At 47.4% G+C, this 25,628-nt stretch overlaps 14 protein-coding genes across 14 annotated transcripts in view; 6 read left to right on the forward strand and 8 right to left on the reverse strand.

The window, feature by feature from the left end:
- Positions 1 to 156: 156 nt before the first annotated feature.
- Positions 157 to 1,781, reverse strand: AGABI2DRAFT_193833 (hypothetical protein). Its single transcript, XM_006462665.1, has 7 exons — positions 1,743 to 1,781; positions 1,564 to 1,681; positions 1,410 to 1,502; positions 865 to 1,360; positions 690 to 809; positions 572 to 637; positions 157 to 516 (listed from the first exon to the last, which is right to left on the reverse strand). Coding segments are annotated over exons 1-7 (1,128 nt in total). The 5' UTR covers positions 1,744 to 1,781; the 3' UTR covers positions 157 to 282.
- Positions 1,782 to 1,853: 72 nt separating this feature from the next.
- On the forward strand, positions 1,854 to 2,335 carry AGABI2DRAFT_207312 (hypothetical protein; the record flags this gene model as incomplete). The annotated part of the gene is made up of 3 exons (XM_006462666.1): positions 1,854 to 1,975; positions 2,041 to 2,136; positions 2,204 to 2,335. Exons 1-3 carry the CDS (start codon positions 1,910 to 1,912, stop codon positions 2,333 to 2,335), a joined length of 294 nt encoding a protein of 97 aa, XP_006462729.1. The 5' UTR covers positions 1,854 to 1,909.
- Positions 2,336 to 2,338: 3 nt separating this feature from the next.
- On the reverse strand, positions 2,339 to 4,157 carry AGABI2DRAFT_193835 (hypothetical protein). The gene has a single exon (XM_006462667.1). The coding sequence runs from the start codon at positions 4,102 to 4,104 to the stop codon at positions 2,671 to 2,673; it is 1,434 nt and encodes a 477-aa protein (XP_006462730.1). The 5' UTR covers positions 4,105 to 4,157; the 3' UTR covers positions 2,339 to 2,670.
- A 252-nt stretch (positions 4,158 to 4,409) lies between these two features.
- AGABI2DRAFT_207318 (hypothetical protein) lies at positions 4,410 to 5,249 on the forward strand. Its single transcript, XM_006462668.1, has 3 exons — positions 4,410 to 4,514; positions 4,580 to 4,722; positions 4,789 to 5,249. Exons 1-3 carry the CDS (start codon positions 4,492 to 4,494, stop codon positions 5,091 to 5,093), a joined length of 471 nt encoding a protein of 156 aa, XP_006462731.1. The 5' UTR covers positions 4,410 to 4,491; the 3' UTR covers positions 5,094 to 5,249.
- A 111-nt stretch (positions 5,250 to 5,360) lies between these two features.
- On the forward strand, positions 5,361 to 7,287 carry AGABI2DRAFT_224321 (hypothetical protein). Its single transcript, XM_006462669.1, has 2 exons — positions 5,361 to 6,001; positions 6,176 to 7,287. The coding sequence occupies exons 1-2, from the start codon at positions 5,439 to 5,441 to the stop codon at positions 7,209 to 7,211; spliced, it is 1,599 nt and encodes a 532-aa protein (XP_006462732.1). The 5' UTR covers positions 5,361 to 5,438; the 3' UTR covers positions 7,212 to 7,287.
- Positions 7,288 to 7,298: 11 nt separating this feature from the next.
- On the forward strand, positions 7,299 to 7,675 carry AGABI2DRAFT_193838 (hypothetical protein). Its single transcript, XM_006462670.1, has one exon. The coding sequence runs from the start codon at positions 7,403 to 7,405 to the stop codon at positions 7,586 to 7,588; it is 186 nt and encodes a 61-aa protein (XP_006462733.1). The 5' UTR covers positions 7,299 to 7,402; the 3' UTR covers positions 7,589 to 7,675.
- Positions 7,676 to 8,222: 547 nt separating this feature from the next.
- On the forward strand, positions 8,223 to 9,663 carry AGABI2DRAFT_73048 (hypothetical protein; the record flags this gene model as incomplete). The annotated part of the gene is made up of 7 exons (XM_006462671.1): positions 8,223 to 8,463; positions 8,514 to 8,548; positions 8,601 to 8,664; positions 8,716 to 8,835; positions 8,891 to 8,988; positions 9,042 to 9,137; positions 9,184 to 9,663. The coding sequence occupies 7 exons, from the start codon at positions 8,223 to 8,225 to the stop codon at positions 9,661 to 9,663; spliced, it is 1,134 nt and encodes a 377-aa protein (XP_006462734.1).
- A 1,264-nt stretch (positions 9,664 to 10,927) lies between these two features.
- AGABI2DRAFT_224326 (hypothetical protein) lies at positions 10,928 to 12,798 on the reverse strand. The gene is made up of 5 exons (XM_006462672.1): positions 12,016 to 12,798; positions 11,805 to 11,963; positions 11,349 to 11,751; positions 11,137 to 11,288; positions 10,928 to 11,080 (listed from the first exon to the last, which is right to left on the reverse strand). Exons 1-5 carry the CDS (start codon positions 12,742 to 12,744, stop codon positions 11,045 to 11,047), a joined length of 1,479 nt encoding a protein of 492 aa, XP_006462735.1. The 5' UTR covers positions 12,745 to 12,798; the 3' UTR covers positions 10,928 to 11,044.
- A 128-nt stretch (positions 12,799 to 12,926) lies between these two features.
- AGABI2DRAFT_193841 (hypothetical protein) lies at positions 12,927 to 13,307 on the reverse strand (the record flags this gene model as incomplete). The annotated part of the gene is made up of 3 exons (XM_006462673.1): positions 13,248 to 13,307; positions 13,096 to 13,191; positions 12,927 to 13,046 (listed from the first exon to the last, which is right to left on the reverse strand). Coding segments are annotated over exons 2-3 (213 nt in total), but the record flags the coding sequence as incomplete, so codon positions are not given.
- Positions 13,308 to 14,767: 1,460 nt separating this feature from the next.
- On the reverse strand, positions 14,768 to 16,501 carry AGABI2DRAFT_224327 (hypothetical protein). The gene is made up of 11 exons (XM_006462674.1): positions 16,323 to 16,501; positions 16,246 to 16,272; positions 16,146 to 16,195; positions 15,900 to 16,094; positions 15,765 to 15,841; positions 15,666 to 15,714; positions 15,567 to 15,610; positions 15,416 to 15,514; positions 15,353 to 15,365; positions 15,272 to 15,299; positions 14,768 to 15,219 (listed from the first exon to the last, which is right to left on the reverse strand). The coding sequence occupies exons 1-11, from the start codon at positions 16,364 to 16,366 to the stop codon at positions 14,838 to 14,840; spliced, it is 1,008 nt and encodes a 335-aa protein (XP_006462737.1). The 5' UTR covers positions 16,367 to 16,501; the 3' UTR covers positions 14,768 to 14,837.
- Positions 16,502 to 16,624: 123 nt separating this feature from the next.
- On the reverse strand, positions 16,625 to 17,514 carry AGABI2DRAFT_193844 (hypothetical protein). The gene is made up of 5 exons (XM_006462675.1): positions 17,315 to 17,514; positions 17,206 to 17,256; positions 17,048 to 17,145; positions 16,876 to 16,997; positions 16,625 to 16,816 (listed from the first exon to the last, which is right to left on the reverse strand). The coding sequence occupies exons 1-5, from the start codon at positions 17,445 to 17,447 to the stop codon at positions 16,732 to 16,734; spliced, it is 489 nt and encodes a 162-aa protein (XP_006462738.1). The 5' UTR covers positions 17,448 to 17,514; the 3' UTR covers positions 16,625 to 16,731.
- Positions 17,515 to 18,825: 1,311 nt separating this feature from the next.
- On the forward strand, positions 18,826 to 20,961 carry AGABI2DRAFT_179373 (hypothetical protein). Its single transcript, XM_006462676.1, has 2 exons — positions 18,826 to 19,080; positions 19,136 to 20,961. Exons 1-2 carry the CDS (start codon positions 18,845 to 18,847, stop codon positions 20,775 to 20,777), a joined length of 1,878 nt encoding a protein of 625 aa, XP_006462739.1. The 5' UTR covers positions 18,826 to 18,844; the 3' UTR covers positions 20,778 to 20,961.
- Positions 20,962 to 21,500: 539 nt separating this feature from the next.
- Positions 21,501 to 23,580, reverse strand: AGABI2DRAFT_179374 (hypothetical protein; the record flags this gene model as incomplete). The annotated part of the gene is made up of 6 exons (XM_006462677.1): positions 23,220 to 23,580; positions 23,087 to 23,107; positions 22,669 to 22,898; positions 22,288 to 22,609; positions 21,879 to 22,227; positions 21,501 to 21,827 (listed from the first exon to the last, which is right to left on the reverse strand). Exons 1-6 carry the CDS (start codon positions 23,432 to 23,434, stop codon positions 21,501 to 21,503), a joined length of 1,464 nt encoding a protein of 487 aa, XP_006462740.1. The 5' UTR covers positions 23,435 to 23,580.
- A 1,398-nt stretch (positions 23,581 to 24,978) lies between these two features.
- Positions 24,979 to 25,628, reverse strand: part of AGABI2DRAFT_207333 (hypothetical protein) — a gene marked incomplete at its 5' end in the record, with an annotated part of 2,665 nt that continues 2,015 nt past the window's right edge. Inside the window, one exon of the mRNA XM_006462678.1 lies at positions 24,979 to 25,628. Within this exon, the coding sequence (XP_006462741.1) occupies positions 25,394 to 25,628 (235 nt within the window). The 3' untranslated portion in view covers positions 24,979 to 25,393.

A 25,628-nucleotide genomic window follows, 5' to 3' on the forward strand; every position in this document is an offset into this window, starting at 1 on the left:
GCCTTTTGTCGATTTTTTGGTCGAATGGGTTACTGAAAAAGAAGAAGGACTAGCTTTTGAAGGGGGCATTTGGGGAATAGGGGAGGGAGCGAGTGAACCATTAGGGACTGGGAAAGAGGCGGCGGAGGTCTGGTTTCCGAGAATGTTTTGAGAGTAGAGTACTTAATGACTTTATGAACCTGTAGGGGAGTAATTTACATATCTAACTTCAATTTTTGGAGGAGTAGCTTGAGCGACAGCAAGATATCTATGAGATACAAGGAGCAAGAAAATTAGTGCAGGTCATGCTTGTGCACTCTTTCTGACTTGTTCCCGACGACCGCGTACACCTTCGCGTAGGCGCTCGAGCACAGGAATCGTCGTTTCCCAAGATATGCAGGCATCGGTTACAGATTGACCATACTTGAGTAACGAAGGTCCGCCAGAGGGAATATCCTGTCTGCCTTCAACTAGGTTGCTCTCAATCATGACACCCATGATGTAATTTGAGGTATCGCTGGACTCGAGTTGTTTCGCCTGTCCAGAAGTTATGATTAGCACGATTACAGAAGAACAAAAGGTTCGTTCTTACTATGTCTTCAGCAACCTCTGCTTGTTTTTGGTACTGTTTCTGACTGTTTCCGTGACTGCAATCAATCTATTGGTGTGTATATTAGCAATGGCCTGGAGCGAGTAGTTGTGATACCTACCATGATTCTTTGAGGAAGACTTGCTTTGCCCAACTTCTGACCGACATCACGAACGTATTCAGCCGCAAAATTGGGACCTTGACTGCCACCACGAAGAATGACATGAACATCGGGATTGCCCTATTACCGAGAATTCGTCAAACATTAAAGAGAACGTCAAAGGATACTCACGTACCTCTGTCTCGACGATACTACTCAAACCTTCTTTACCAACAGACAAAAAGACATGTCCACTTCTCGCGGCACGACAAGCATCAATGGCAATTCCTACACTTCCATCGGTAGAATTTTTAAAGCCAGTTGGCATAGACAAAGCAGAAGTAAGTTCACGATGAACTTGAGATTCCGTCGTCCTAGCACCAATAGCTCCCCAGGTAACCAAATCCGCAGTATACTGAGGAGAAATAGTATCAAGAAATTCACAACCAGCTGGTAATCCCATCTTTGCAATTTCCAACAAAAGACCACGAGCACTACGTAGGCCTCTGTTAATTTGAAAACTACCATTGAGATCTGGATCGTTGATGAGACCTTTCCAGCCAACGGTAGTGCGTGGTTTTTCAAAGTAGACACGCATGACGATGAAGAGATCGTCTTTTGCTGATTCGGCATAGTGTCGTAGTTTTCTGGCATACTCCAGAGCGGAATCGACATTGTGAACGGAACAAGGTCTGATGTGTGTGTAAGTAAGATTGGAATAATTATTTGATGGCGACATACCCGACGACTACCAAAAGCCGATCATCTGCTCCATGAAGGATATTTTCCGTTGCTAAACGTCCTTCAAGAACTGTTTGAGCTGCATTTAGTGTACTTTAAAAATCAAACACCTCAGTTATGGGAGCTAAATTTCGCTGATCTACAATTGACACACAGAGGTAAATCCTCTTGCAAGATTTGAGGAGGAATGAGTGGCCGCGTGGATTTGACTCGCTTATTTTCGAGACGGGAGAGAGCTTCTCGGAAGGGCATGGTCATGGCTATTTCGCTCACTGTAGATGATGGTGGGTCGAAGTGTCAGGTCAGTGAATATATATATATCAGGCCTCCTACTTAGCTGATGATATGACTCGAGCTCATGGGATTGCTGATGTTGATGGAATCCAGAAAATCTGGTGATCTGAATTTAACTTAAGACACGTGCTCGCTTACACCAAGGTTTAGCTTCTACCACTTCCAACACCTCTTTACCAACTTTTTCTTCTCATATTTCTCTAGCCATGGATTTCTCAAGCTTCAATGGCGCCGAACAGGCACACATGACAAAAGTCATCGAGAAGAAGCAGGTACGTTCTCGTCTTTTTATTCTCAAACCCGTTTAGACGCCTCATACACCTCACAACCAAATTAGATGCAAGACTTTCTGCGTATGTACGCCAACCTCGCGGAGAAATGCTTCAACACATGTTGCAATGATTTCACAAGCAAGGCGCTTTCTTCCAAAGAGGTAATTCTTCCCCTGTCATATTCTACTCGAGTTCTAAATTTTCCAAATTTCTTTTTTGGTAAAACAGGAAACGTGCGTCTTGAACTGTACCGAAAAGTTCATAAAGCACTCTGAACGTGTTGGGGCACGGTTTGCTGAATACAATGCCGGCAAGTGGTCACTCTTTTCTCATTACGAACAACTCTCATATTTTCATTGACAGAGGTGATGAATGCTGCTCAACAACAGAATCAATCATGAGCCATCCCGACTGCGTCCGCGTTTATAATGTATCCCTTCTTACTTATACGCCCTCTCTTGCATCTTCTATCAAGCTGGAACAAGTTTATACCGGCTCGTCTACCTATGTCGCGTAATTTTCCTCCCCACCACACCCTCTCTTCGGCAACTAGTGATATTGAATACATGAGGTCCATCCATAAGAATACAACAGAATAGACGTATGCGGGTTTAGTGTCCAAGATATGAAAAACATATATACAAATATGAACAAAAAGCAAAGGAATATGAGAGGAAAGCAAATATTGAGTCAAGTCAATCACCGTGCAGACGGTTGCGCAATGTTCGTTCCAACATCGCTCGATGTGTGTCGGTGAAGCCCTCACATCCAGCAATAACCACTTCCGCCAAGGTATCACCCCGATTCTTATCCGTATACGCGACCCGCGACCCCAAACCGGTAACGAGAGCGCTTCCGTTGAGTCTTTGACAATTGTAGAGCTTCAGTTGTCGCAGACGAGGCATCCGGAGCCCTATCGACCCATCTTCAAGAAGACTAGGTTTTAACAATCGGACAACCTTATCCGACATATCTGAGGCGACAATACGAAATTCTTCGAGGTCCGGCAGGTTGTCAAAGACGTAACGAAAATCTTTCGTTCGCATGTCGCTGAAATCCATTTCGAGCGCCCTTATTGGCGGTTTACATCGCTGGATGAGTTTTCGTAAACCCATTCCGGTAGCGCGGTCGCTCGACGGGGATTGTGAGTAATCTCTGGCTTCGTCGTCGCTATCCCCTGACTCGTTGTATTCGCCTTTGAGCTCGAAATCAACATTAAGATGCGCAAGGTATAGATTTTGTAGTTGGGGTACGTCGAGGTTTGAGAGGTAAGCACGTGCGGAGCATGTGCTTCTGAGATGCAGGGTGCGTAGTTTGGGAAGGGATACGGTAGGAAACACTTGTTTGGAAACATCTTCATTTCGAGGCCAGCCCGCAAAGTAAAAAGACTCCAATTCCGGGCAGGCCTGCAAGAAATCCATGATAGACTTTGGTTGAGCGAAATCAGTTTCGAAGCTCCCTTCCGGGATAGACCCCACCGTGATAGAGATACAAGTGAAACGGAGGGGTACCAGCACTTGATGAGAGGGGAGGTTACGTGTCCAGATGTTCATGACGTATGCGAAAGGCCAGGTTGGATAAGTCGGCACGAAGGTGGTTTTGGTGTCGTCTTCCTCCCAATATTCAGTTTCCCGGATTGATATGTTAAGTGTGTTGAACGTAAGAAGATTAAGTGACATTTCCGCCATGTCTAGTTCTTCATCTCTCTGACCTGTCAGCGAGAATGATCGCCAGCGCTCGATAGAGGGCAGGAGGGGAGAAATCAAGGGTAATACACTATCTGGGTTAGTCGCATTGACGGTGACGTCAAAAGTAAGAGGATATGAGAGTTTGGTCCACAATTCTGCCTGATGACGTTGTATGGATAGCGAGCGTTTTTCATCGTCAAGCGAGATGTGGCGCCAGACGAGAGGAGATGTGTCCGTTATATCTCTCCAGCGCCCAGAGACGGAACGCAAGGCGATGGGCCCTAGGGGCTCAACGACAGAATAGAAAGCAAAGATTTCGATGAGAAGCTCCGCTGGTAACGCATTTATCGACGTCACTAATGGAGTTGACGGTGGATTAATATCACTGGCTTTGTCGTATTCCACAGGGAGTGTGGGCATCTCAGGTCGTAAGAAGGACATGCAGGTAGAGAGATGGTGGTCGTAGCACTGCAGAGGGAAGAAAGTCTGGGGAGTGGAGGCATGAAGCATGCTGGTCGTGGTTAAGTATTAGAATGTGGGGAAGCCTTATAGCCGGGGGCTGGGCTATGAGTTCGGGGATGTCAAGTGGGCAGTGGCCCGTGGGAAACTCCTGGAGTCGGATCACACGCGAACCCACTGCCTCATTGGTCCTCCATGCCTAAAATAGGGGCAGTACGGCTGACTAATACAATAGGCCCCTCCTGTATAGTTCTTCGGTGAATGCCGAAGCCGCCTGGCCTGTGAACATTGACCAAAAGCGATACACACAAAGCCCGTCAACGTCGCCGCCAGCCCTCGTGCTCGTTCCTCAAGACCACCCAAAACACCATGCCGGGAGTACGGGACATCAGGTCCGCAGACATACCTATCTTATCGTCAATCCCAGTACTGAGTCTATGGTTCTGATGATCTGCAGCGCAGACGCATTTATTGCCGCCTATGCCTCTTATCTTAAGAAGTCTGGAAAACTTGAAGTGCCACCATGGGTCGATATCGTAAAGACAGGTGCCTACAAGGAACTCGCTCCCTATGACGCCGATTGGTACTACATCCGCTCAGGTCCGTACTTCTTACCAGCAATCCATATCCCCGGGTGACCGACGCGCTGCCGTTCCTGTGGATTAGCTGCTGTTGCACGACACATATACCTTCGCAAAGATGTTGGAATCGGTGCCCTCACAAAACTTCACGGTGGCCGTAAAAGGCGCGGCAATCGCCCATCACACCATGCTGCTTCATCTTCCAACGTCCAACGCAAGGTCTGCCAGTCATTGGAGAAGATCGGTGTACTAGAGAAGTCGGATAACGGTGGAAGGAGAATTACAGAAAGCGGCCAGCGTGATTTGGATCAGATTGCGACTCAAGTGTTTGACCAGACCAAGGAGGATGATGACGAGGAGGAGGAAGAGGAAGAGGAAGAAGAGGAGTAAATCTATTCGTCCGTTCCACTGTATGGCTCTTTGCATGTTTTCCTTCACGTCATGGTATGCAGCATGCACCCACTAAAAATAATGCTCTTAAGCCTCATTCTCCCTTTGCCTAAGTCACCTATCTCTGGTTGAGAAATCTACAATAGCCTCTGCACCTGTACGCCCCTGACCGAAATATTCGCTGAAAGATCACGTGGTGCTGATAAGATACAGACGCAATAGCGAGTTGCAATCTTCCACCTCGACATGACCCAACACTCTTATGACAGAGACTTGACCGCAGAACTCGAAACCAGACTATCTGCACTGCTCGCACAGTCACAAGGTCTGTCTCCCTCAGCGGCTATGGCCCAGGTCACAAGGGACCTGCTAGCTCACAATCCTTATAACCCGCCGGAAGGAGACAAGTGCCCGATCAACAAACTATCTGATAAGCTTTTGGTATATATATTCGATCTCTGCGTTCAGATGGAGCTTGAAGAGAAATTATATCGTGAAGACGACGAGGAAGAATGGGAATCAGAGGAGGAGAGCGAGGACGAGTATGATGATGGTGAAGATGATGAACAAGAGGACAAAGAAGACGAAGACGATGATGATGATGATGATGATGATGATGAAAATGAGGTTGAAGAAGACACTGAGAGTGAAATACCACCGCAGATTTCCATCTCTCATGTATGCGCACGGTGGCGTCGTCTCGCACTCGACACACCATCCCTCTGGGCTATTCTCCGATTCGAAAAGGGTACATCCCTTGATCAACATAATGTGTTCCTCAACAGAGCCAAAACTGCGTTACTCGATATCGAAATTAACATGGAACATAATATCTCGTGTGACTTTAGCGAAGAAGAGTCGGTTTTAGAAGATTTTGATGATTCAGAACTACAACTTCACGGACACCAGTCGCGATGTCAGAAGAGAGAAACCGAGTTGATTGATTGTCTCAAACGGTCACTAGACCGTTCCAATCCTTCTCTACCTACTATCGTTGGCAAAACCGATTGGTACACTGGTTCATATATCGGAGAGCTAGATGATCCTCCAGAAAAGTGCTCTTGTTGCGACTGTTATTACAGTCTCTCAGAGTTTTCTGAGATTCTGGACCTCGTCATTCCGCGAGTGCCGTATTGGAAAGTGTTGGATGTCGTTGTGAAGGATTATAGATGGATGTACCTTCTCTTGGCGAGACTTCATCAGTGTGGACCTGCCGACAATTTGGAGGTTTTGAAATTATTTCATCTTACGAAAAACAAGGCGACGACGGAAATTGTGTTTAGTCCTCCGCGTTTCGTGGCCAGTTTCACTCCATTTCAAGGGAAAATGCCACGCCTGCGGCATTATGTTCTCTGGGCTGTTCATATTGACTGGGATGCATGCGTGTCCGCACTGGAGAACGCGGAAAGGGCTAATCTCTCTTATCATAACGAGGAAGTCCGACCTTGTTTCGACATATTCGAAAAGATGGTGAAGTCCCTGACGGAAAAGTTGATTTTACGTCTTTCTGGACCTAAAGGAACGGAAGACGATTGGCGAGTTGCAGAAAAGATGCCGATTCAGATCACTTTGTTGAAAGCATTGACATTATGGCATCTCCTTCCGGAATATGCGTCTTCACTACTTCATTTCCTCGATACTCCGAATTTGACATCGTTGTCGCTTTGTCTCGACCGGGGTGATTATGGTGATTTTGCTAGGGAGATGTGTGAGGGGTTGCATGGTCGTTCGAAATCTATGCTTGCTGGGTTGGAGCATCTGAATGTGAGGAACTTGCAGTGTGGGGATGTATCATTGGTGGTTCAGATGTTGGATCAATTGTCGAATCTGAGATCACTCGAATTGGATTGTGATACCCAAGCCGATTTGTTTTTCGATGCGCTTTTGAAAGCTCAACTGGAGGAGGTGTATTGTCCGTTATTAGAGTCGGTGGATATAGTTGGAAAGACGGGAGAAGAGATGAAACGGTTTGTGAAAGCGAGGGAAAAGGCGGGTGTGGGGTTGAAGAAGGTGTATTTGTATTGTAGAGGGGAGATGAATTTGGGGTTGGAGAGGTGGTTGAGGGAGCATGTGGAGGAGTTTGAACTTGATTTTCCGGCGTTTGTGGAAGAGGAGTGAGAGATGTTCTTGATGTGTTGGCTTGATCATCAGATGTTTTGTGCAAGTACTTTGGCTGTGCGTTTGCTTCCTATCACACAAGCTTGATCGGCGATGCAGGCAACATTATATTTAGTAGCAAGGTATATAGATACAAATAATAGGGTATAGCATTATATCCTCGGGTGACAGTCCTTTTCTTCCTCCGTTTGATGATGTGTGGCGAAATCATGTTTGTAGCATCGAGCATAGCCAATGACGAGTTCTGGGAGCTCATCATCAAGATAAGATGGTTTTGGAGCTCCGTAGAGGGCGGAATGGTGAAGAGACGGCATCTCGATCAAGACGGATATCTGAGCGATCTCGAGTTTGGTGGGAGTGGTGGTGGGATCCTCTGAGTCGTGTGGGGGAGTTGAAGTTGAGCGCGACCAGAGTCCGAATCGCTTTGTCTCCATCTTGACTTCCGTTTTGGGTTGTTCGGTTTTGGGGGAGCGTTTTCCCAGGACAAAGCGGAGAGACAATGGCTTGTTAAAATGTATAAATAAGTTGTTAAAGGGGCTTGCAAAGGGTGTATAGTACCATGATGTCTTGCCAGTGGGATCCAACGACCGGGGAGATCCAATGGGTGTGAAATTTAGGTCGGCGTTTGCGGCGTCTGGGTGGGTGTACGGTGCCCATGCCATCTGCAAAAAAAGGGCCTTGAAGTCTGCGTCTGAGGCGACGGCGGAGGACGATGGAACGGATGAGAATGGCGCATGAGCCAAAGAGGAGGAGAGAGAGGGTGGTGAGAAACGTTGCGCTGGAAAGAGAGAGTCAGCGTGGTGTGAATAGGATTGTGGATGACGGACAGGTAGAGGTCGCTGCCGGTGGAGGTCTTCCAGGTGTGGTCGCGTGGGGCCACCCTTTGTGGCATTGCAGTCAGAGAGGAGGTCGAGGCGGGCGTAGCAGCAAGGACCCCGGGAGTGGCGTGATGTGACTGATCGGGGATGGTATAAGTAGGAAGAGGGGTCTGCTGATCTCCCTACCGCAACCATGGCCACGCCCACTCCCCCTACTCCAGACATCTCCAGCCTCCTCCCCGACTCTCTCAATCTCCCTCCCCATCTCAGCGCACACAAATACTTTCTCGTTTGCACCCTCACCGTCGCTGCATGGGACACCCTCGTCTTGTCGCCCAGAACATGGAGGCTCCTCAAATCACCGGGATGGCCCATTCTCAAGGTCATCTTTCACTTTCTCAGGTTATTCATGCCAGCGGAATTCATTGTTGTCGGTATGCTATATCAGCTCATTCATGTTATCATCAACTAATACCTCTTCCAGCCGTCGCATTCTTTGATACCAAATGGACACAAGACGTTCGCACACCCCTTTTTCTCTCGTCTTGTACACCCATTAATGATTCTACAGCGCTGCCAAAGTTTCTACCTTTTCGAACCCATCTGTACCGCGATTCTGCTCGCCGCTGCATCTGGTGCGAATTCTTGTGTCGCTTGATCTCAACTCGGCTCATATCTGCCCGCAGCCGTTCATGTCATTCGCATCACGGCCATATATAACAAACAACGAGGGATATTAGCTTTGATGGGGCTCCTGTTCGCTGCGCAAGTTGTGGTGACTGGGATTGCTTGCGGCTTCTTCCGCTGTATGTGCCAGCGCCTCCTATTCGTGATCCATCATTTCTTACCTACTTGCGATAGCCGTTCCCCTCAAACCCGGCCAAGGATGTATCGCAGGTCCCAAGCATAATTGGGTTGGAATATACTGGGTCGCTCCGACCCTTCTCTACACCGTTTCCGTTAGTATTTCTCACTGGTATTTCTTTCCCAAAATCGAATGAATCTTTTCTAGTTCGGTCTAGCCCTTGTTCGATCCCTCAAGTCTCTACAGAACAAGCCTCTTAGCCCGTGGAAGCTCATGCTTCGTGATGGTCTCAATCTTTATGGCGTGAGTGCGCATCTTGCCGCGTGGAATCTATACCAATCCTATTTAGGCTATATGGCTTGTCAACATGGTCAATATGCTCTTCTGGTTCATCATGACGCCCACCGGCCCCGAAGACCCTGTCAAGACCATTGTCACTAGCATGGCTGCCGTTCTCACAACGTCGATGACATTGCGTATCATTCTATCTGTACGCGGCAAACTCGACTATGGTGGTTCATTCGCTCTTTCTGGTGTGACTGCCTCCCACGCTTCTCGCAGTGGACATGTCGTTTCTGGTCGCTCCGCCGTTCAAACCAACATGTCACTTCCCCCTCAAAACATTGACCTCGCTGATATGCGCTCCAAGCCTGAAGTCGAATGGGCATCCAAACCCGAGCATGAATGGTCTGACAACAAGAGCAGTGTCAATGACACCGATGCCAAGCCGAATTTGCTGGATGGCTCGAACCCTGGCGTCAAAATAACGGTTGATCGGGAAGTTGATTATGACAAGGCCAACTACCGTCGCGTGGGGCATGCGCATTAAACCATCTTTAGTGGTACGCGACAGGGGGTGGGTCTGGTACCTATATTCAGGTCGCTCATCTTTTGAAAAGAAGTCTTTCTTCTGGTCACCTTCGTTTTTTCGCTATTGATTCATACTTATGCTTTTCTTTTTCTCGATCTGTTCTATCCCTTTTGTAATATCGATGCTGTCTTATACCTTGGGGATCTACCGGTGGTGCTCGCAGGAGAAGCCAATGTACAGTTTAACTTATCTAGGAATCTATTTTTTTCTTTTGCTCCAGCGGCGTGTCACAGGTGGGGGGTGAATATCATTGTTCTCTGATTGTGATTGTTTCAGAGCTATGAAAAGGCCATGAACTCGGGTTCTCAACTGATGTTTTGATTATGATCATCTCAATTCTGATACGTCTTACATGTTTTCTCAAGCGATAAGTATAAAAATGACAAGGGACGTTTCATCTCTTGATCATCTTTGTGTTGTGGTGATGATTGTCATATGTGTAGTTAAAAGTGTAAGTACTTGTACCGTTGTTCAATCAGTCTCAGTCTCATCAATCTAAAAATCAACTCGATTGTTTCTCACTTCCCGACCCCCAAATCATTTAGATGGATAACAACACAGGTAACACAGCGTTTGTTCAAAAAATAAAACACTCACACAAACTTCTGAAGTTTTGCAAACATAGCTCAACTCCTCATCGTTTGTCACTCAAGTCACCCCGCTTAATTGAAAGAACAGGACCCCAATCCCCCCAATTCTCCATTTACATTGACAACCGATCATATCCGATCAACAAGCTAAATCAGGAAATTATGATATGTATGTCCTTGCGGTTGGACAAAAACCATCCTCGGGATAAGCGCCAAGCGCCCGGCTAATATTTTTTTGTGAACTAAATTGGGACTAGTATATTAAAAAGTAAGACCTTTTTCATTTTTTTCTTCTATCTACTGTATTTGCAAGCGCGACCTCAACACATAGTAAACTAATATACAAAAAAGATTCAAAGAGCCGTTTACAACTCGAATCACATAGAAACGCATAGCATAGTGCAATAATGAAAAATAATTCGAAGGAGGCGGAAAAAAGGTGGGCAAGTGAGAATCAACCCACTACTGAAAGAGGAAACCAACGGAACCCCTATAATTTGAACAAAAGGAATAAAATAATGACACGACAACGACACAGCAAAATTGTCCTCATTGATAGAGGCTAAGACCACAACTACGAAAGCAAAGAGAAAGAAGGAAATGATTCATATGCAGGACGATAAACAGAAATTGGGAGAGGAATTTGGATGCAGAAGATTGCTTATGAACAATACTACATGATGCAGTTATGGAAGGATAATTCAAATGCAGATAAGCGTATAATGGAAAAATGAGTTCAAGCATAGCTTTCACGTGTGAAGAGACTTGAGCTCTGCAACCAAACGCTTTTGACAAGGTCGTATGTCAGAATATACCCGCAGTTCAATCAAGTAAAGCATACCTCTGCTTCTTTCAAAAGGGCATCGGGATCCATTGAGTCGCCTTGCGAAGCTCCAAGTTTGATGCCGTAATGAAGCAATTGACGCATGTAGTATGGATTGATAACAACCTCATCATGCGCGAGCTGAGGTTTCACGGGTGCGTTTAATTCGGCTACCGAGGAAGGTATTAGTTAGTATAAAACCCGCAAACCTGGAAACAGCCAAGTCTCACATTCTTTCATCGACAACCAGCTATGCTCGAGTAATTCGGGAATGGTTACCCGTTCTTTGGAGTTACGTGTTAAGCATTGTTTGATACTGTCAATGACGTCGCTTCGCACGCGACATTTGAGGTGTTCGAGTTTTGTGGGCGGAGAAATTTGGTCGCCATTTGGACTCTTCGACCCCGGTATAGTTGGCATGGCGAACTCGGGGAATTCAATAGCGTATCCTTGATTCGGAATTGCCCTCATCTTCTGAAGGAATGGCAAATGTTGGAATGGAGGTTGACCGTATATCATCTGGTATAGGATGACGCCTAATGACCAGACATCCGAAGGCCTTCCAACTTTGAGGCGACGCATTCCATCGGGCAATTCAATAGCTTCCGGGCTCATATAGTTAATCGTGCCAACCTAACCCATGGCAATCAGCAATTCAGAAAAGGCGGCGACGCTTCGCTACTCACCTGATGATCTCTTTGAATATTGGTAGTGTCATTGGCTATGGCATTGGCAATACCAAAATCAATGAGCTTGAGTTGCCCGCGAACGAGGACAAAATTCGCGGGTTTGAGGTCGGAGTGTACGATTTTCTCCTCATGAATCACATGTACGGCTTGTAGCATCTATAACACATCCAACCAAAAGGTACAATGATGGCTACAAGCGACCACGTACCTGTTGCCAGTAGTACGCCACCCAGACCATATTTAGTGGGTTCTTCATCTGATCCTGCAGCAGCCTCGCCAAGTCGATCTCTCCACACTCCATAACCAATAGCAAGTGCCCTTTTGTCCCTCCAGGTCCAGCACGGACCTCACTATCTATCAATCGGATGATACGGTGGTTTCCTTCTAACCGCTTGAGAAGGGCAATTTCATTCATATATCCGGCCATCATTTCATTGTCGGTGCGATCTAGAGAGACGCGCTTGATTGCATAGAGATCGTTGTTATGGCTCATAACCCGGAAGACGCGTGATGAGCCCCCCTTGCCTATCAAATCGAGTCGAGCATAAGGTCTTTTGTTGACCACGATGACTCGGGGCGTTTGGATTGAGGGGGGAGGAGGGCGTACGTCGACAGGCCGTATAGAGTTAAGTTGAGAAGATGCCAGTGAGGGAGCCGCTTGCGCGAAAGAAGGCTGAGTCGTATATGCGGGCGGTGGAGAAGCTTGTCGTGTCCCAGTGGACTGCGCTGGCGCCATTCGCTCGCGTTCGTTGTTATAATCTTCCTCCTGCTCGCTTGCCTTCCCAGAAAATGCTTCTGATGCACCAGAGTCAGCCAAGTCGTTAGCAGTCGGGAAATCGGGAGCCGTCGGGGTACGGCGATGCTTCGAGAATTCTGTGCCGGTGGACACTGCGGATGGATTGGGTGAGAGGCGACCTCTCGTAGTGGGTGGGGACATCCGCCCCTTTGGTGAAAGACGAGCTCTCGGTCCTGGGCCTGAGGGCGAAATCTTTCCCTGTGGTGCTCGCGATGACGGTGGAGAGATACGGCCATGACTAGGTTTCGACACTCGAGGCAAATAGTCAGCGACCGTCGGAGACCCCGTAGTTGAAGGTGCTCCGCTTTTGAGGGTGTCCGAGTCTCGTCGGCGGTGACCATGGGCTAAACGAGCTCGATGGACATTTGAGTGAGTGGGAGAAGGTGATTGACGAGGTGAAGGTTCCGGCTCGCGAGCTTCAATCTCAACTTCACGAATGTATTCTAGAAGTATATCAATTCAGGTGTTCGCCCAAGAAATAGAAAAACCTACTTTCGCAATCACTCAAGATTTCTGCTTCTTGTTGTTCGCGCTCTCGCACGGGAACACGCTTCGGAACAACCGAGTCCTCATTGATTGTGTTCATACCTAAAGCGACGTCGCGTCTTATCACACGATTCCGCATTTCCAATCATGGAACTTACCGAGATTCGTTCCAGGACGCGAGTGGCCATTCGCGTACTGTTGCTGAACCTGAAGTTGGTAATCATCGTTGCCGGCTTTCATATATCATTAGTGCAAAAATTGCGTACTGTATCTCTGGAACGCACCTAAGCCCTCAGTTAGGCTCGCTGATCTTCTGGGGCGAGTAGTCGACTGGTTGAGCGCATTGGAAACCGACGCTGTGCTGATGACGTGGTTTCTCTGCCTGCCAAACATACCGGACGAAGCAGAAGAGGAAGGGAATGGCACATTTGGAGGATCAAATTCTGCATCCTCATCACTCTCTAATCCATTCGGCGCAGATCCAATATGCGGATCCCTATCACCATGGCCCGAGGCTGAAGTTGGCGAAGGGCCATACTCGCTCTCGCTGGCGTCAGTGTCAATATATCGATCAGATTTGGGTGCGGTTGATGTTGAAACCGACTTGATCATCCGCGCAGGACGATTAGAGGCAGTGCCCACTTGCCGCGCTTGGACCGCTCGTGATGAGGTATCTGTTGCACGTATCGATGATGGGGGAGGGCGTATCGCTGTACGAGCAGACGATCGCGGTAAAGTGGGTGAACGTCGTCTCTTTCCAGGAGCTGATGCCTGGTACGCGTTTTCATCGGTTTCACTGATGTTCTCCTTCTCATCCTGGTGAGATTGCGAGTGGAAATCGGGAGGCTGTCTCGAGCGAGACGAGGCTGGCCCAAAGTCATGCTTTTCGGGAGCTTCTTCGAGAGCTATTCTGCGTGGAGCGGTGCGAGGTTTTGCTGTTGACGATGAGGTTGGCGCCGCATATGAGGGTGGGTTTGATAATACAGGACCTGAAGTTGTTCGACTGAGCGAACGAGCGGGTCGATCCGGTACGGCAGTAGGTACGGTTTCTAAAACTGAGTAAGCGCTCTCCGAACGAGAAAGCGATGAACGTTGGAGAGGTGAGTTGAGTGATATTGGTGACGGCGGTTTCCTGAGTTCCTTGCGTTCGATAGGATCATCTGGTGGCGTAGGCGGGGTATACGATTGGGGCGAGCCTTTCGAAGAGCCTTTCGATATTCTGAGATATTTCCCGTTCTCGTCTATGATGTAGTCGAACGATAGATCCTCTATAGAGTCATCAGATGATGGGGTTGCCGATTTTCGTGGGCCCAATGCAGCGGCTCCTATCCGTGCATCGTTTGGGGTCCTGGGGGGCGACGTCGAGGGGCTTATTGAAGCCATGGCGGTTGGCGCAAGAAAGGGGGAATGTGGAGTTGAACATCGGCGTCAACAAATTACTTGAACCAAAGCCACGATGCTGCCACGACCCCGTGCACCCCTGGCTATCACCGCGGTTTACTCTAATTGGCAATTTTACCGCCGGGCCTTCCCTCTTTGTACAATTCTATCGGCGTTTCGCATCCGGGGTCCTGGAAATACGATCACGGGACTCGTCGCGTCCATCGCGCCCTCGGGCCTCGGTTCAAAGTTGACGCGCTTCTCAGGAGCGCATTGAGAATGCGTTCCTCGGGTAACCGCCAAACACTGCCGTACATTACATGCAACAATTATATGCATTATCTACTTAATACAGTCTACCATGTCTCTCACAGCTTAGCTCTGGAAGGCTCATCTTGTGTTTTAACACTAGACGTGAGGCTAGAAACAATAGTCTGAGCCCCCTTTTCAAACCTTTTCAAGAGTTCTTCGCATGTAGGAATGTCATTGATCAATCCAACCGTTATACCGGCCGACCAAATCCCATAATCAGGATCCCCGAGTTCATACACTTGGCGTCCCCGACTCCCAGCGACTAGCTCCCTGATATCTTCGAACTTTGCGCCTCCGGGCCGCCCCTCAATCCGGACAACCTCCATAGACACCTTGTTCTTGAACACGCGAGCAGTGTTCCTCATTGTCCTAAAGATGTGGACTGTATCACGTTCCGTTGATGCCACAATCTTATCTTTGATATTCTGATGAATAGGACTAGATAATGATTTTAGTAGGGTATCTCCAGTGGGTCGATTGATCCGCGAACCTTTCAACCGTGCACATAAAGCGAGTTCCTGAAGACGTAGTTTAATTTCACGCGTCAAATACAGCGTAAGTCAATACTAACCCATGTTCACGCCCTGTAAAGAATTGTCAAGAAAAATCCGATCTAGTGACTTTTTCAACTTACCGATGCTCCCAAAGCAAGAGCAGCAACGAACCCACGCGGATCCGCAATACCTCCTGAAGCAATGTAGGGAACTTTGAGTTCTTGAGCGGCTCGTGCGAGCTGCAATGTCATATCAGCATGAGAATCTCATCATGAAGATGAGCCGACCCACTAGGTACAATCCCCCGATATCATCTTCTCCTGGATGGCCAGCGCCTGTAAAAAGGCACGTTTTTATCTCGGTCATCAAAAAGTGAACCGTTGCACCCACATTCAAACCCATCAATACTCAAAATATCAACGCCTAACCTCTCTGAGCTCTGGTAACAAAATCAACGACAGTACGATCATAGAAGAAAAGAAAATATACTTTTGCATGTCGGATTGTAGTACATTTGTGGATCACGATGCAACCGTTTTCTTTGAAATACTTTATAAGGGGTCCAGCTGCGTAACATACCAGCGTGTCATTCATAGAATTCAAAAAAAAAAAAAAATTACTCACGATTGTTGCCCGCCGTCTCAAAGATTTTGACACCTTCTTCTACCGCTGCTCTACTATAGCCAGCATAGTCCGGTGGGTTGATAGTAGGTAGAAGAGTGATGTTAACACCGAAGGGCTTTGATGTTAATTTACGAGTTTCACGAATGGCTTGACGAAGCGCCTCAGGAGTGGGTTGGGTCAAGCCGGTAAGAATTCCTATTGCATTATGAGTAATGCACGGTCGTCTAGCAGACTATAAGTGCGAACCGAGTCCTCCAGCTTCAGAAACGGCGGCAGCGAGTCGCGGAACGCCCACCCTAGTGGAAATGAGTTGAGTTTATTACTACGTAGGGAGAAGAAAATGTACCATTGCATGCCTCCCTGAACGATAGGTCTGCGTTTGCATGAGGATTCTATTTAGGACTTGGGTTCTATGACACTTACACTCGTATATTAAGAAGTTTGGTGATTGGGGTGACGATAGACATCCTGATCTAACAGAAAAACGCTTCGAGGGGGTGTTTTGGTTTTGAAAGAGGGCAACCTTGATGAGCCTAGAGCAAAGAGGTAAGAAAACAGGTAGAAATGGATGCTTGAAAGTGCAGGAAATGCAACGTGAGAAGCACAACCATGGTGTTTTGCGTATGATATTGCGCCGGTTAACAAAGTTGACATCCGCATCATTCGGATACCGGAGGGATGGGCAGAATCACCCGGACTCGTGATTTCGAGGGTGGCCACGTGGAACATATTTAGGAGTTTTCGGGTCGCAAGTAACACTCCTACTCGTCTACTGAAGAAAATCGATATATACTCCTATCATAACCCTTCTTGTGAAGACTCTCCTTCACTGCTAAGCCTCCGACTTCAAGGTTTCCAACCATTTTTCAACAAATGTGGCATGGGCTCCAAAATTCATCGTTCCTTCGAACGCATCTCTAATCACGCACTCGGAATCAATCATCAATGAACAACCTTGCAAGTTCGACGTTCTCACCTAACAATCCCCTTCTTGTCGATCACGAAAGTGACACGAGCAATTGCTGCTATTCCCCACATTCCACGTCCAACTCCATATAATCCAGCAACGCTCTTGGATACGTCACTTAATACAGGATACTGATTTCGTGAGTTTAGGCCGCAAAGTCCGAGACACAAGTTGAGCTCACCGTTAACTTTTCCTTTGTCACAAAGGCCTCCTGCTTGTCTACTGGATCAGGGCTCACGCCAATTATCTCCACCTTGTCTGCGGAGAAATTCATCTTCTCTGTCGGTTGTTCCAGGTCATTGGTGTAAGCCGGATGGTCAAAGTGCTTAAAGTGCTTACCCGCCACTGCGTCTCTAAATTGACATGCTTGTCTCGTACATCCAAAGGATCCTAGATTTCGACAGTGTCGTCGGCACCTTGGTTCTATCCGGTACTGATGTATACTCACCGGCCTGTGGATAGAAGAATATTACTAGTGGAATACCCTTTTCGCCAGGCTTGACGTCATAATCATTGCCATCATAATTCTTCAACTTGAATGGCGGTGCTGCCTTCCCAATTAGCGCTTTGTACCCGGACATGATGTTGACGATTGTTCGTGTTGCTCAAGGGCGGAAAGATGTGCTCGGCGAGTGTGGTTAGGATGGATGATCAATGTATATATATGTTTATACGGACCGCCGGATTTCTGAATTTCTCTCTCTTGCCACTAGCACCACAGGCCGGCCGAAAGATCGAATATTCCCTCTTTCTTGGTCTACACAACACATATTCGTCTACATTCCTCCACATGCTAGACTCCGGTCTAGTTTAGAGCTAGCACATTCAGATCGTACCATCAATGTCTTTCCCTGATGCATCAGAATTTAGATCTCTTTGTTCCTTGCGCTTGCCGGTATCTGTTAGTTTAGACATTCCGTGGGGCCTATCACGAATCTTAGCGCCAAAGTAGTGTATTTGGAAAGAATGAAAACAACGCCATCTCTGACAGCAAGGGTCGGACCTGCGCTAACCCTGATACTTCCGACCATCAACTCAAATTCACGTTGCTGCCCTTAATCCTCGCCCACACATGCTGGCATTTAAACAAATGACCACTTCGCATTCAGTTAACCTTTCTCTTTCTATCTGGTTCATCTGCTGAGGCGTTATTATACTGAAGCCGAGACAACGGGAACCTCCTTCTGACTAGCAGAAGTTCTTTTCGAATGCCGCTTCATGTACCATGTCAGTGGTACCATCCAATGTGCAAATACTTCTGATGAGGTGAATGGTCTCAATGGGGTACTGTGTGGCAGGAGGAATGGTCCCCAAGCTGCGGGTCAACCGTATTTGCGACTCGGATTCCTAAAGCCGTGTTGGATATGGTCACGGTAACGATTGTCAAAACCATTTTAAATACGGAGGACCAATGACGCTTTTCTCTGGCCGAGGTGAGGAGTATTCTATTTCAGACACGAAACTCGCGTCGTCCGGCAGCTGAACGTGCGTGAAAAACATTCTAGTCGTAGTTATTGTTCCTATGCTTCTGCTTCGCGAACTCTTATCTCAGCTCAAACTACGCCAGAAGATGTGCCAAGAATGGGAAGTTTTTCATTATCGAAAAAAAAGAACTCCTGATAGGCTGTATGGCAGTCCACATTTTCTCTGCTACCTACCATGGAACTCGGACGCTATGAGGAGCTCAGATAACCTTCCATCCTGCCACAGGGGTTGTGGTGTTCGATATTTCACGCGGTTGAATCGAATTAACCGAGCACACAAGCGACCCTTTTAGAGTGGTGGCTATTCTGGGGTCGCAATTCTCCCCACATGGACCAATTTTAAATTCTGCCCTTGGAGCGCCTGAAATTATCGGCAAGCCCGGGGCTGCCTCCTTCTTTTGCCAATTTAAACTTTTCGACAGCTTCGATGGCGCACAAAAAGCGCTCCTCTTTATTTAAGGCGTTCCTCCCATCCTCCCGCCCGTCTTGGGGCCATGGCTGTCGTCCAGTCCCAGCCGTCCACCGTCAATCCGTCGCTCAGAGCCATCCTCACCCTCCCCTTTCGTCTCTGCAACCCTCCCCCCGCCGTTGGAAAAGTCCGTTCTTTCGGTGTTACCCCACTCTTCAACGTCCGTCTCGACGACGTCCTCGATAGGAAGCATCTACCGCCGCTCGGGTTGAAGGACTTCGAAGAGTGGCTCCTATATGTTGAAATGTGTGCGGAAAATCTGTGTGTGCCTATGTAACGAATGCTCTATCATATTTGATCTAATCACGAAATTCAGCTACTTCATTCTCTGGCTACGGGACTATCGAGCTCGTTACGCTGAATGGCAAAGGCTGCGGAAATCACCCTCAGACACGGTGTTTGCACCAACCACGGCCTCTCGTCTCGCCACATTTTATTCTCGAGCAAAAAACACTTTCTTTGTTCCCGATTCCAACTATGAGCTCAACCTCTCGGCGTCTCTCCTTTCTCCATTTCAAATTCCCGACCAAGGTGTCCCTCCAGATCCCTCTCTTTTCCAAGAAATTGAAAAAGAAATTCGATTGATGTTGGAACAAAGTCTTCGGCAATTCATCCAAGGACAATTGATTAACGTTGGCAACCGTCGCGTTCTGTGCGGAATCATTGCATCCATCCTGATTATTTTGGTTGGCTTCCTACCCCCCATTGTCGCCAATTTTGTGGGCCATCATTCAAGATTCCTGAGACTCGCTGCCGTTCCAGGCTTGTGGATCGGCTTGACCATCCTTTTGTGTGCACTTCATGGCGTTTGTTTGGGTGTATACATCCTGGGCGATCTTCGGCAGCTACGGAAATTCGAGCTCGCAAGGCCTGCTCCCTCTAAGAAACCCAACGTCCAACCCTGGCATTATTTGCCTCCACAACCGCTTGATCTCCCATCATCTCCTGCAGCAGTCCACGGTCGCTCCCATATTCCTCGCCAGAAGCGACCGGTTTCTTCTATATCGGTATCCGGGTTCTCTGATGCCGCTACGTCAATCTATTCTCGTGAAACTTTACCTTTCTCCATGGCACCTGGATATACTGAGGCAAAGGCGATCGAAGGATCTTCCACGTGTCCCATCCTATTAGAATGTAGTAATCCTATGAACGACACGGAAGGGCTGCGACAGGGCGAGCTCCGCAAAGACCAAGAGAGGCGGACGGAAACAGCACCTCGCTCTCCTGATTCATTTTCGACCACAGCTACGTTCATCTTACCTTTCAGATCCCATACAAGCACAGATGTTACAAGATGCTGGGACGCTGAGGCTATGAGTCCCCAATGGTATCATCATCGTACGATGGATGGTTCAGACAATTCGAATTATGGGACTGTTTGCAGACAACCCATGCCCGATTTTGATTTCGATGGTTTACCACCTGTTCGGGCAAAACGACAGCGTGCTGATTCACCTACGGACCTTGAGTTTGGGGCCGCTTGGAACGACTTTTCACGGAGTCAAGATTTACAGTCCGCCAATGGAGAACACTCAGGTCGAGATGATGAGGAGCGAAGTCGATGGAAATGGCTTTTGGACTTTATTGACCGAGTTCAAACGAGATGTAGCTTTAAAAAATGGGGATCAAATGGGGAAGACGATTCGGGTCCCGCATTTCTTGGAGGTCTACCGCCCTATCTTTCTTCCCAGCCATCTAGTCATAGATCACATTCGAATGTCAACTCCAAATCAACACTCAGCCTTTCCACCTACGCCACTACGGATACTAGGGCAGCGGAACGAGTAAAGAAACAGAGCCGCCTCGTGAACGCTGTGCCCGCTTTCGCTGTTCCTCTTACTCAGATACTAAGTCCTGTTATCCGGAGAGGACAGTGGGAGATTGTCGTCCGCAGTGCTGGTTTTGCTTTTGTGATTACATGGGTTATATGCGCCGCCTTGTTGGCCATACCCCGGTAGAGTCCGTCTCGGATTCAGGCGGACCCTTTCGTGTATATTCGCTGTGTGTCATTGATTATGAGTATACTTTTTTCGTCTGTCATTACTCGGTACTTATCTTCTTCCCTGCTGGTGCTGCACTGACAGTTAATATGTTCGACCTATTCTACTTTTCTTGAAGTTGCCTTATATGCAAGGCTCATCCATAAATCAAATGAAATCTCCTTTTAGTTAAATATTCATTCCAGTGCCATACGCGTCACTTGTTGTATTACAAACTCCCTGTTCTCGTCCGTGTAGTAGTTTTTTTGTGTCAGCCACTCAATGTAGGATCTTTTTTTTCTTCTTGTGAGTGGGACTAGAACGCTGGTAGACCTAGACAAATTAATGAGCCATGTATAAAAGTTCTCATTGACTGCTAAAACGTTTACTGAACGTTACATATTCGCCCGTGAGCGATATAGAATACTCGCGACTTGTCATTCAATGTGTATACGGGTGTGATCGACATGAATAATTACAGCGCAGCTTTACCGAATAATTGGCATATTGGAACCAGCCGTATTGCAACCCATCTCAAATGAAAGCACTATGCCCATATACCAGAAAACATGAATTATGCATGGTGCACACACCTACATCGGTTTACTCCGTTCTCTACTGCACTGCATGTCTTGAGGGTTGTGGCAACACTCTCCATTCGGTGGTTGAATATAAGTTGGCTTATTGATGCTGCATGAAGTCTCAGTTAGAGTTTCCGACTATCCAACGCCGCTTTTGACGCCTCGCAATAACCTTTCCGTTCTTAATTGTTGTCCTTTCAAATGAAGGATTAAGCGCCACAGACCGTAAGGTCTTGTTATCGTGAAGAATCACAAAGTCTGCGGGATCACCTCTCGTCGGAAATAGATCCGTGGGCAAAGTCCGAGTCGCATGTGCCCCTTTCTCGCTGCCCAGAGATGATGACACGCCAGAGTCGTCTTCACCCTCATCCATGGACGTTTCTGAGGCCGCAGCTAAACTGCAGGGCTCAAGCCCGATTGCCTGCTTCGATATCACGGTGACTGACTCCTACTTACAATTCATTCTGTCACTGAGCGTGAGTTTAGTAGAATAACTCACAATCAAAGTTCTGATAGCTCTCGGTGTGGCGGCTTGAAATACGGCAACTCCAAAGGTAACAAGAGAGCTTAAGGGGTCTAGAGTCCCTTGTGGCGTGAACCCATTGTCCACATTGTTCACCGCCATTGCCACCTTGATGCCATATGCCTCTTCGAGGAATGGCACCCGCAATGTGCTCCTCGGAGGTCCCAGCGGATCGTCCCAGTAATCTCTTCCTTGCATATACATGTCAGATTGGGGTAAACCCACGAGAGTTATAGGGAGGTCGCTGATGGATGCGCTCAAGGAGCGCCATTCTGCTGGAGAGAATAACTGAAGTCGGGTCGCATGCCCAATAGTAATGCGTGGCCTAAATGAATGGTGGCAATTAAAAGTGAGCTCAACAAAACGTTTCTTACTGACCGCTTACCGTGCTCGTGATGCCTTTTCTTTAGGACGTGAAGAACAGTATATTCTAGCCTGGGTAATGACCTCATAAATCAGAGGTTCCGCCGTTGGGTTCAAATTGTAATCGAGGTGAAAATCGATGTGGCGCAACCCATCTCCAGAATTCATGGCCGCTTCGAATACCAGTGCTATATTTTTCTTTGCTTGTTCCGTAGTCGGTTCGACATAGGGTGCAGATCCGACTGCGGAAACTCCTTCCACTTTTGCAGCCTGACAAAGGATTTTATAATTTTCTCCTGGTTCTACGTCGGATGCATTTTCGAACAGAGCTTCTTGTGCAAATACTACATGGCATACACTTGTTAGGAGTGAAATCAGGGAGATGGTAAAAATAGAAACACGCCTGCGATCTGAATATAACAAATGTCTTCGTACTGAGCTTTGAGTTTGATTGCCACCTCGAGGCATGAAAATCTGACGATTTCATCTACTTCTACATGGGCCCGCATGGAAGTCACACCGTTTTCCACACTCTCTTCGATTAGTTGTGCTCCACGTCGATAGAGGTCATCTAGGTCCGCAGGGAAGCTCTGCTTCGCCTTTGCAGTAAATTCCATTGCCTCATTGAAACCCCTATGAAATCGGATATGAGTTGGTCATGACAAAACCTGAAATAATAGAAGAGGAGTAAATGGCAATTAGTTATTGCTGGCCACTTCTCTACCATGTTTCTGCGGGTGTTGGCTAAGCTTTAATGGTACTTTAATGGTACCCTTCCCCGGGCCAGCTTTCCGAGCAAGCAGAGGGTGATGAATACATACCCAGTTATGAGATCACCGCACCTATCCAAGATGAAGCATTTGTCGAGATGAATATGTGCATGGCACAACCTTTCGCGAAAGTGTTCGATTGTGACGATTAGTTGCGTCAGACTTTAATTTTAAAGCAACGTACGAGGGAAGCACAAGTCCTCCTCGTGCGTCAACAAGTTGCAAATCCTCAGCCACTGGGTTTCCCATTTCAGAATCTCCAGTCTGAAAGACGCCGGTTACCATGCCGTTAGAGCATTGTACAGTCCATGTGCCCTCGTAACCCTCGTAACCAGGATCCTCTTGTATTGATTGAAATCCTGGTGGAAGACATGCGTTGATAATCCATAGATTTGACATATCTCTTCGGTTCCGCCAAACCTGCTTATTACAGTTTAGCTGGGATTGAATCTAAATTTGGGAAAGAGGACAGCTGCAGCAGTAAATCAGAAGTGCGGAACTGATGGTCAATGCGGGCGCCTCGGAGGCATTCGCAGATGAATGCGGGAACGAAGATAAGGCGATAATTAATATGAACATTGAGGCAAGGTCGCCATGGGACAACCATAGTCGGGTGGCGCTGCCTTCCTCAAACCCGAACAAGATTGAGGCACGCGGCCATCCTTTATTCTCCCGACGGGCCGTGTATATAGATCAACCTACCAAATCCGTCCAGTTGATCTCTTACACAGCAACTGCTACCGAACATTTAGTAGTTGCAACTTGCTTGATCCTCTGTGGTGCAACGGCTGGCACCTGGCGTGCTCGCCAGGTGTCTCATCAAGGGAAAGCAAGGGAAAGCCATGTCAATTGTCCGAGGCTTTGGCAGACACGAGGTACATCTCCACTTGCTGGTTCGACGCGAAACGTGAACGCCAATGAAGATCGTGGAACTGATCTTCTCGTTGGAATCCAAAAACTCGATATGGCGCCTTGCTACCACACCGTAGCACAACGAAAACGGTCTGCGGTGTACAAATCCCGCATCAATATAAATCAAAACCTACATAGTGCCATAACTCTGGGCACGGAACAAGGACAAAGCGGGACGCCTCTGCTCCACTGGCATTACTATTAATGTTGCTGAGTTTAGCGGAAACCAGCTATCTAATTAACATCGGCAGACCGCATGTGAGGTAGAGTGGACTAGTCTTTAATATGCATACTATGGACTTCGCTCATACATTCATTGAAAGCTGTTAATACGAAATGGCTTCTTTATAGAATGAAATCTATGAAAGGTGGCAGGTGAGAGAAGAAAACTTGGCTCCAAAAAGGAGATGCTATTAGGAATCCAACCTGAATTTGTGAAATTTTCCCCATGGAGCCCGCCGGTCCCGGAGATGGGTCTAAAGTCGGATGGTAAGTAGTAGCACCTTGACGATACTTTAGTCCCCTCGTGGTAGAATGTGTTATTACTGCTAGCCCGCTGAAGCTTAAGGGGATTAATGTGACAATGGCGGCGTTGGCAATAAGGGGTAAGTTCGGTCTCGACTCTCCAGGCTTTGAGGAATGGAATTGAGATACAATCCAACGGGAGGTGCAGAAGTTAATTTATTCCGGCATTTATTCATCCCAACGTCACTTGCGGCTCCGTACTTCGACGTTTCGTAAAAGATTCAAATACAAGTTAATACATCACTATCTCTTTTGTCAAGAACTAGTGTTGTTCACTTGATGTAGATAGGCGTATTTACCCTTCGCTGTCACGATAAAAGCGTCGCAATTCATTTGCCATAAGAAATTAGCTTCCACGGGTAAATGAAAACGCGGAAGTTCATGCGTACGAGTCGGAACTTCTCACAGAAATGGGAAACAAGCTAAAATAATGCGCCCCAGTTTTCGTCATTCTTGAAACAACGGGGTATAGTATAGCCTGATGAAGGTCTGAGAACGAAAGCTTTCAATTACATGTTATCCAACATTACTGTTATATCTACGTACAAAGTGTGTGACATCAGTGGATAATCATCGAGAGAGGACCAAAATTGAAGTTTGACGCGTGATGTAACGCGATTCAAGGTAGCATCGTAGATAGAAATGCATCCGCTATCCTTCCGCATCTCCCATCGAGGGCCCAGAGGCGATAAGAATAGCGGAACGAAGAAGGAGAAAAAACTATGAGAGTGCAGAGTTCCCCTTGCTCAGTTGGAAGTCGAAGGTCGAAGGGCTGTTATGCAAATATTGCCAATAAATTTTAAGGTAGAAGACGACCGCGAGATAAATATAGCGGATTTACTAGAAAGACAACGGCTCTTGGAAGGTGGTTGGAAAAACGTGCAGAGCCGCCAGAAGCATATCGCGTACCGACGTACCAGACTATAGCACGGACTGCATGAATTCTTCCTTCTCGTAGACAGGGAGGTACGCGTTGAAATGGACGACGACCAGTAAGGAGATCTTTTCCACCAGTGACTGCACCTCGTCCGACAACATCTCCAGCCCGTTTCCCATACCGTCTTCTTGAGCTGGTACCTTGTTATCAGAAAACGGTATTGCTGATTTCGGTAGCGCAATGCCAAGACAGTCCTTTGATGGTAATAATACCTCACCC

The sequence above is a fragment of the Agaricus bisporus genome (assembly GCF_000300575.1).
Source record: "Agaricus bisporus var. bisporus H97 unplaced genomic scaffold AGABI2scaffold_7, whole genome shotgun sequence".
In the NCBI taxonomy this organism is placed as follows: domain Eukaryota; kingdom Fungi; phylum Basidiomycota; class Agaricomycetes; order Agaricales; family Agaricaceae; genus Agaricus; species Agaricus bisporus.

Bases quoted from the DNA above. Each gene is read 5' to 3' on its own strand.
- AGABI2DRAFT_224321 (XM_006462669.1), top strand. From the start codon at position 5,439: ATGGCCCAGGTCACAAGGGACCTGCTAGCTCACAATCCTTATAACCCG. The intron at 6,002-6,175 runs GTCGCGATGTCA...CTGTTATTACAG, and splicing joins CTACAACTTCACGGACACCA to TCTCTCAGAGTTTTCTGAGA.
- AGABI2DRAFT_224327 (XM_006462674.1), bottom strand. From the start codon at position 16,366: ATGTCTATCGTCACCCCAATCACCAAACTTCTTAATATACGAGT. The intron at 16,196-16,245 runs GTACATTTTCTT...CATTTCCACTAG, and splicing joins GTTCAGGGAGGCATGCAATG to GGTGGGCGTTCCGCGACTCG. The intron at 15,842-15,899 runs GTGAGTAATTTT...TATGTTACGCAG, and splicing joins TGAGACGGCGGGCAACAATC to CTGGACCCCTTATAAAGTAT.
- AGABI2DRAFT_179373 (XM_006462676.1), top strand. From the start codon at position 18,845: ATGGCTGTCGTCCAGTCCCAGCCGTCCACCGTCAATCCGTCGCTCAGA. The intron at 19,081-19,135 runs GTGTGTGCCTAT...CACGAAATTCAG, and splicing joins GAAATGTGTGCGGAAAATCT to CTACTTCATTCTCTGGCTAC.
- AGABI2DRAFT_193835 (XM_006462667.1), bottom strand. From the start codon at position 4,104: ATGTCCTTCTTACGACCTGAGATGCCCACACTCCCTGTGGAATACGAC.
- AGABI2DRAFT_193838 (XM_006462670.1), top strand. From the start codon at position 7,403: ATGATGTGTGGCGAAATCATGTTTGTAGCATCGAGCATAGCCAATGAC.
- AGABI2DRAFT_193844 (XM_006462675.1), bottom strand. From the start codon at position 17,447: ATGTCCGGGTACAAAGCGCTAATTGGGAAGGCAGCACCGCCATTCAAG. The intron at 17,257-17,314 runs GTGAGTATACAT...GTCGAAATCTAG, and splicing joins ATTCTTCTATCCACAGGCCG to GATCCTTTGGATGTACGAGA. The intron at 16,817-16,875 runs GTGAGAACGTCG...GTGCGTGATTAG, and splicing joins GACAAGAAGGGGATTGTTAG to AGATGCGTTCGAAGGAACGA.
- AGABI2DRAFT_207318 (XM_006462668.1), top strand. From the start codon at position 4,492: ATGCCGGGAGTACGGGACATCAG. The intron at 4,515-4,579 runs GTCCGCAGACAT...GATGATCTGCAG, and splicing joins CCGGGAGTACGGGACATCAG to CGCAGACGCATTTATTGCCG. The intron at 4,723-4,788 runs GTCCGTACTTCT...CCTGTGGATTAG, and splicing joins TTGGTACTACATCCGCTCAG to CTGCTGTTGCACGACACATA.
- AGABI2DRAFT_224326 (XM_006462672.1), bottom strand. From the start codon at position 12,744: ATGTCCCCACCCACTACGAGAGGTCGCCTCTCACCCAATCCATCCGCA. The intron at 11,964-12,015 runs GTACGTGGTCGC...GATGTGTTATAG, and splicing joins TGGCGTACTACTGGCAACAG to ATGCTACAAGCCGTACATGT. The intron at 11,752-11,804 runs GTGAGTAGCGAA...GCCATGGGTTAG, and splicing joins ATATTCAAAGAGATCATCAG to GTTGGCACGATTAACTATAT.
- AGABI2DRAFT_193833 (XM_006462665.1), bottom strand. The intron at 638-689 runs GTAGGTATCACA...ACACACCAATAG, and splicing joins GTCTTCCTCAAAGAATCATG to ATTGATTGCAGTCACGGAAA. The intron at 517-571 runs GTAAGAACGAAC...ACTTCTGGACAG, and splicing joins CAGAGGTTGCTGAAGACATA to GCGAAACAACTCGAGTCCAG.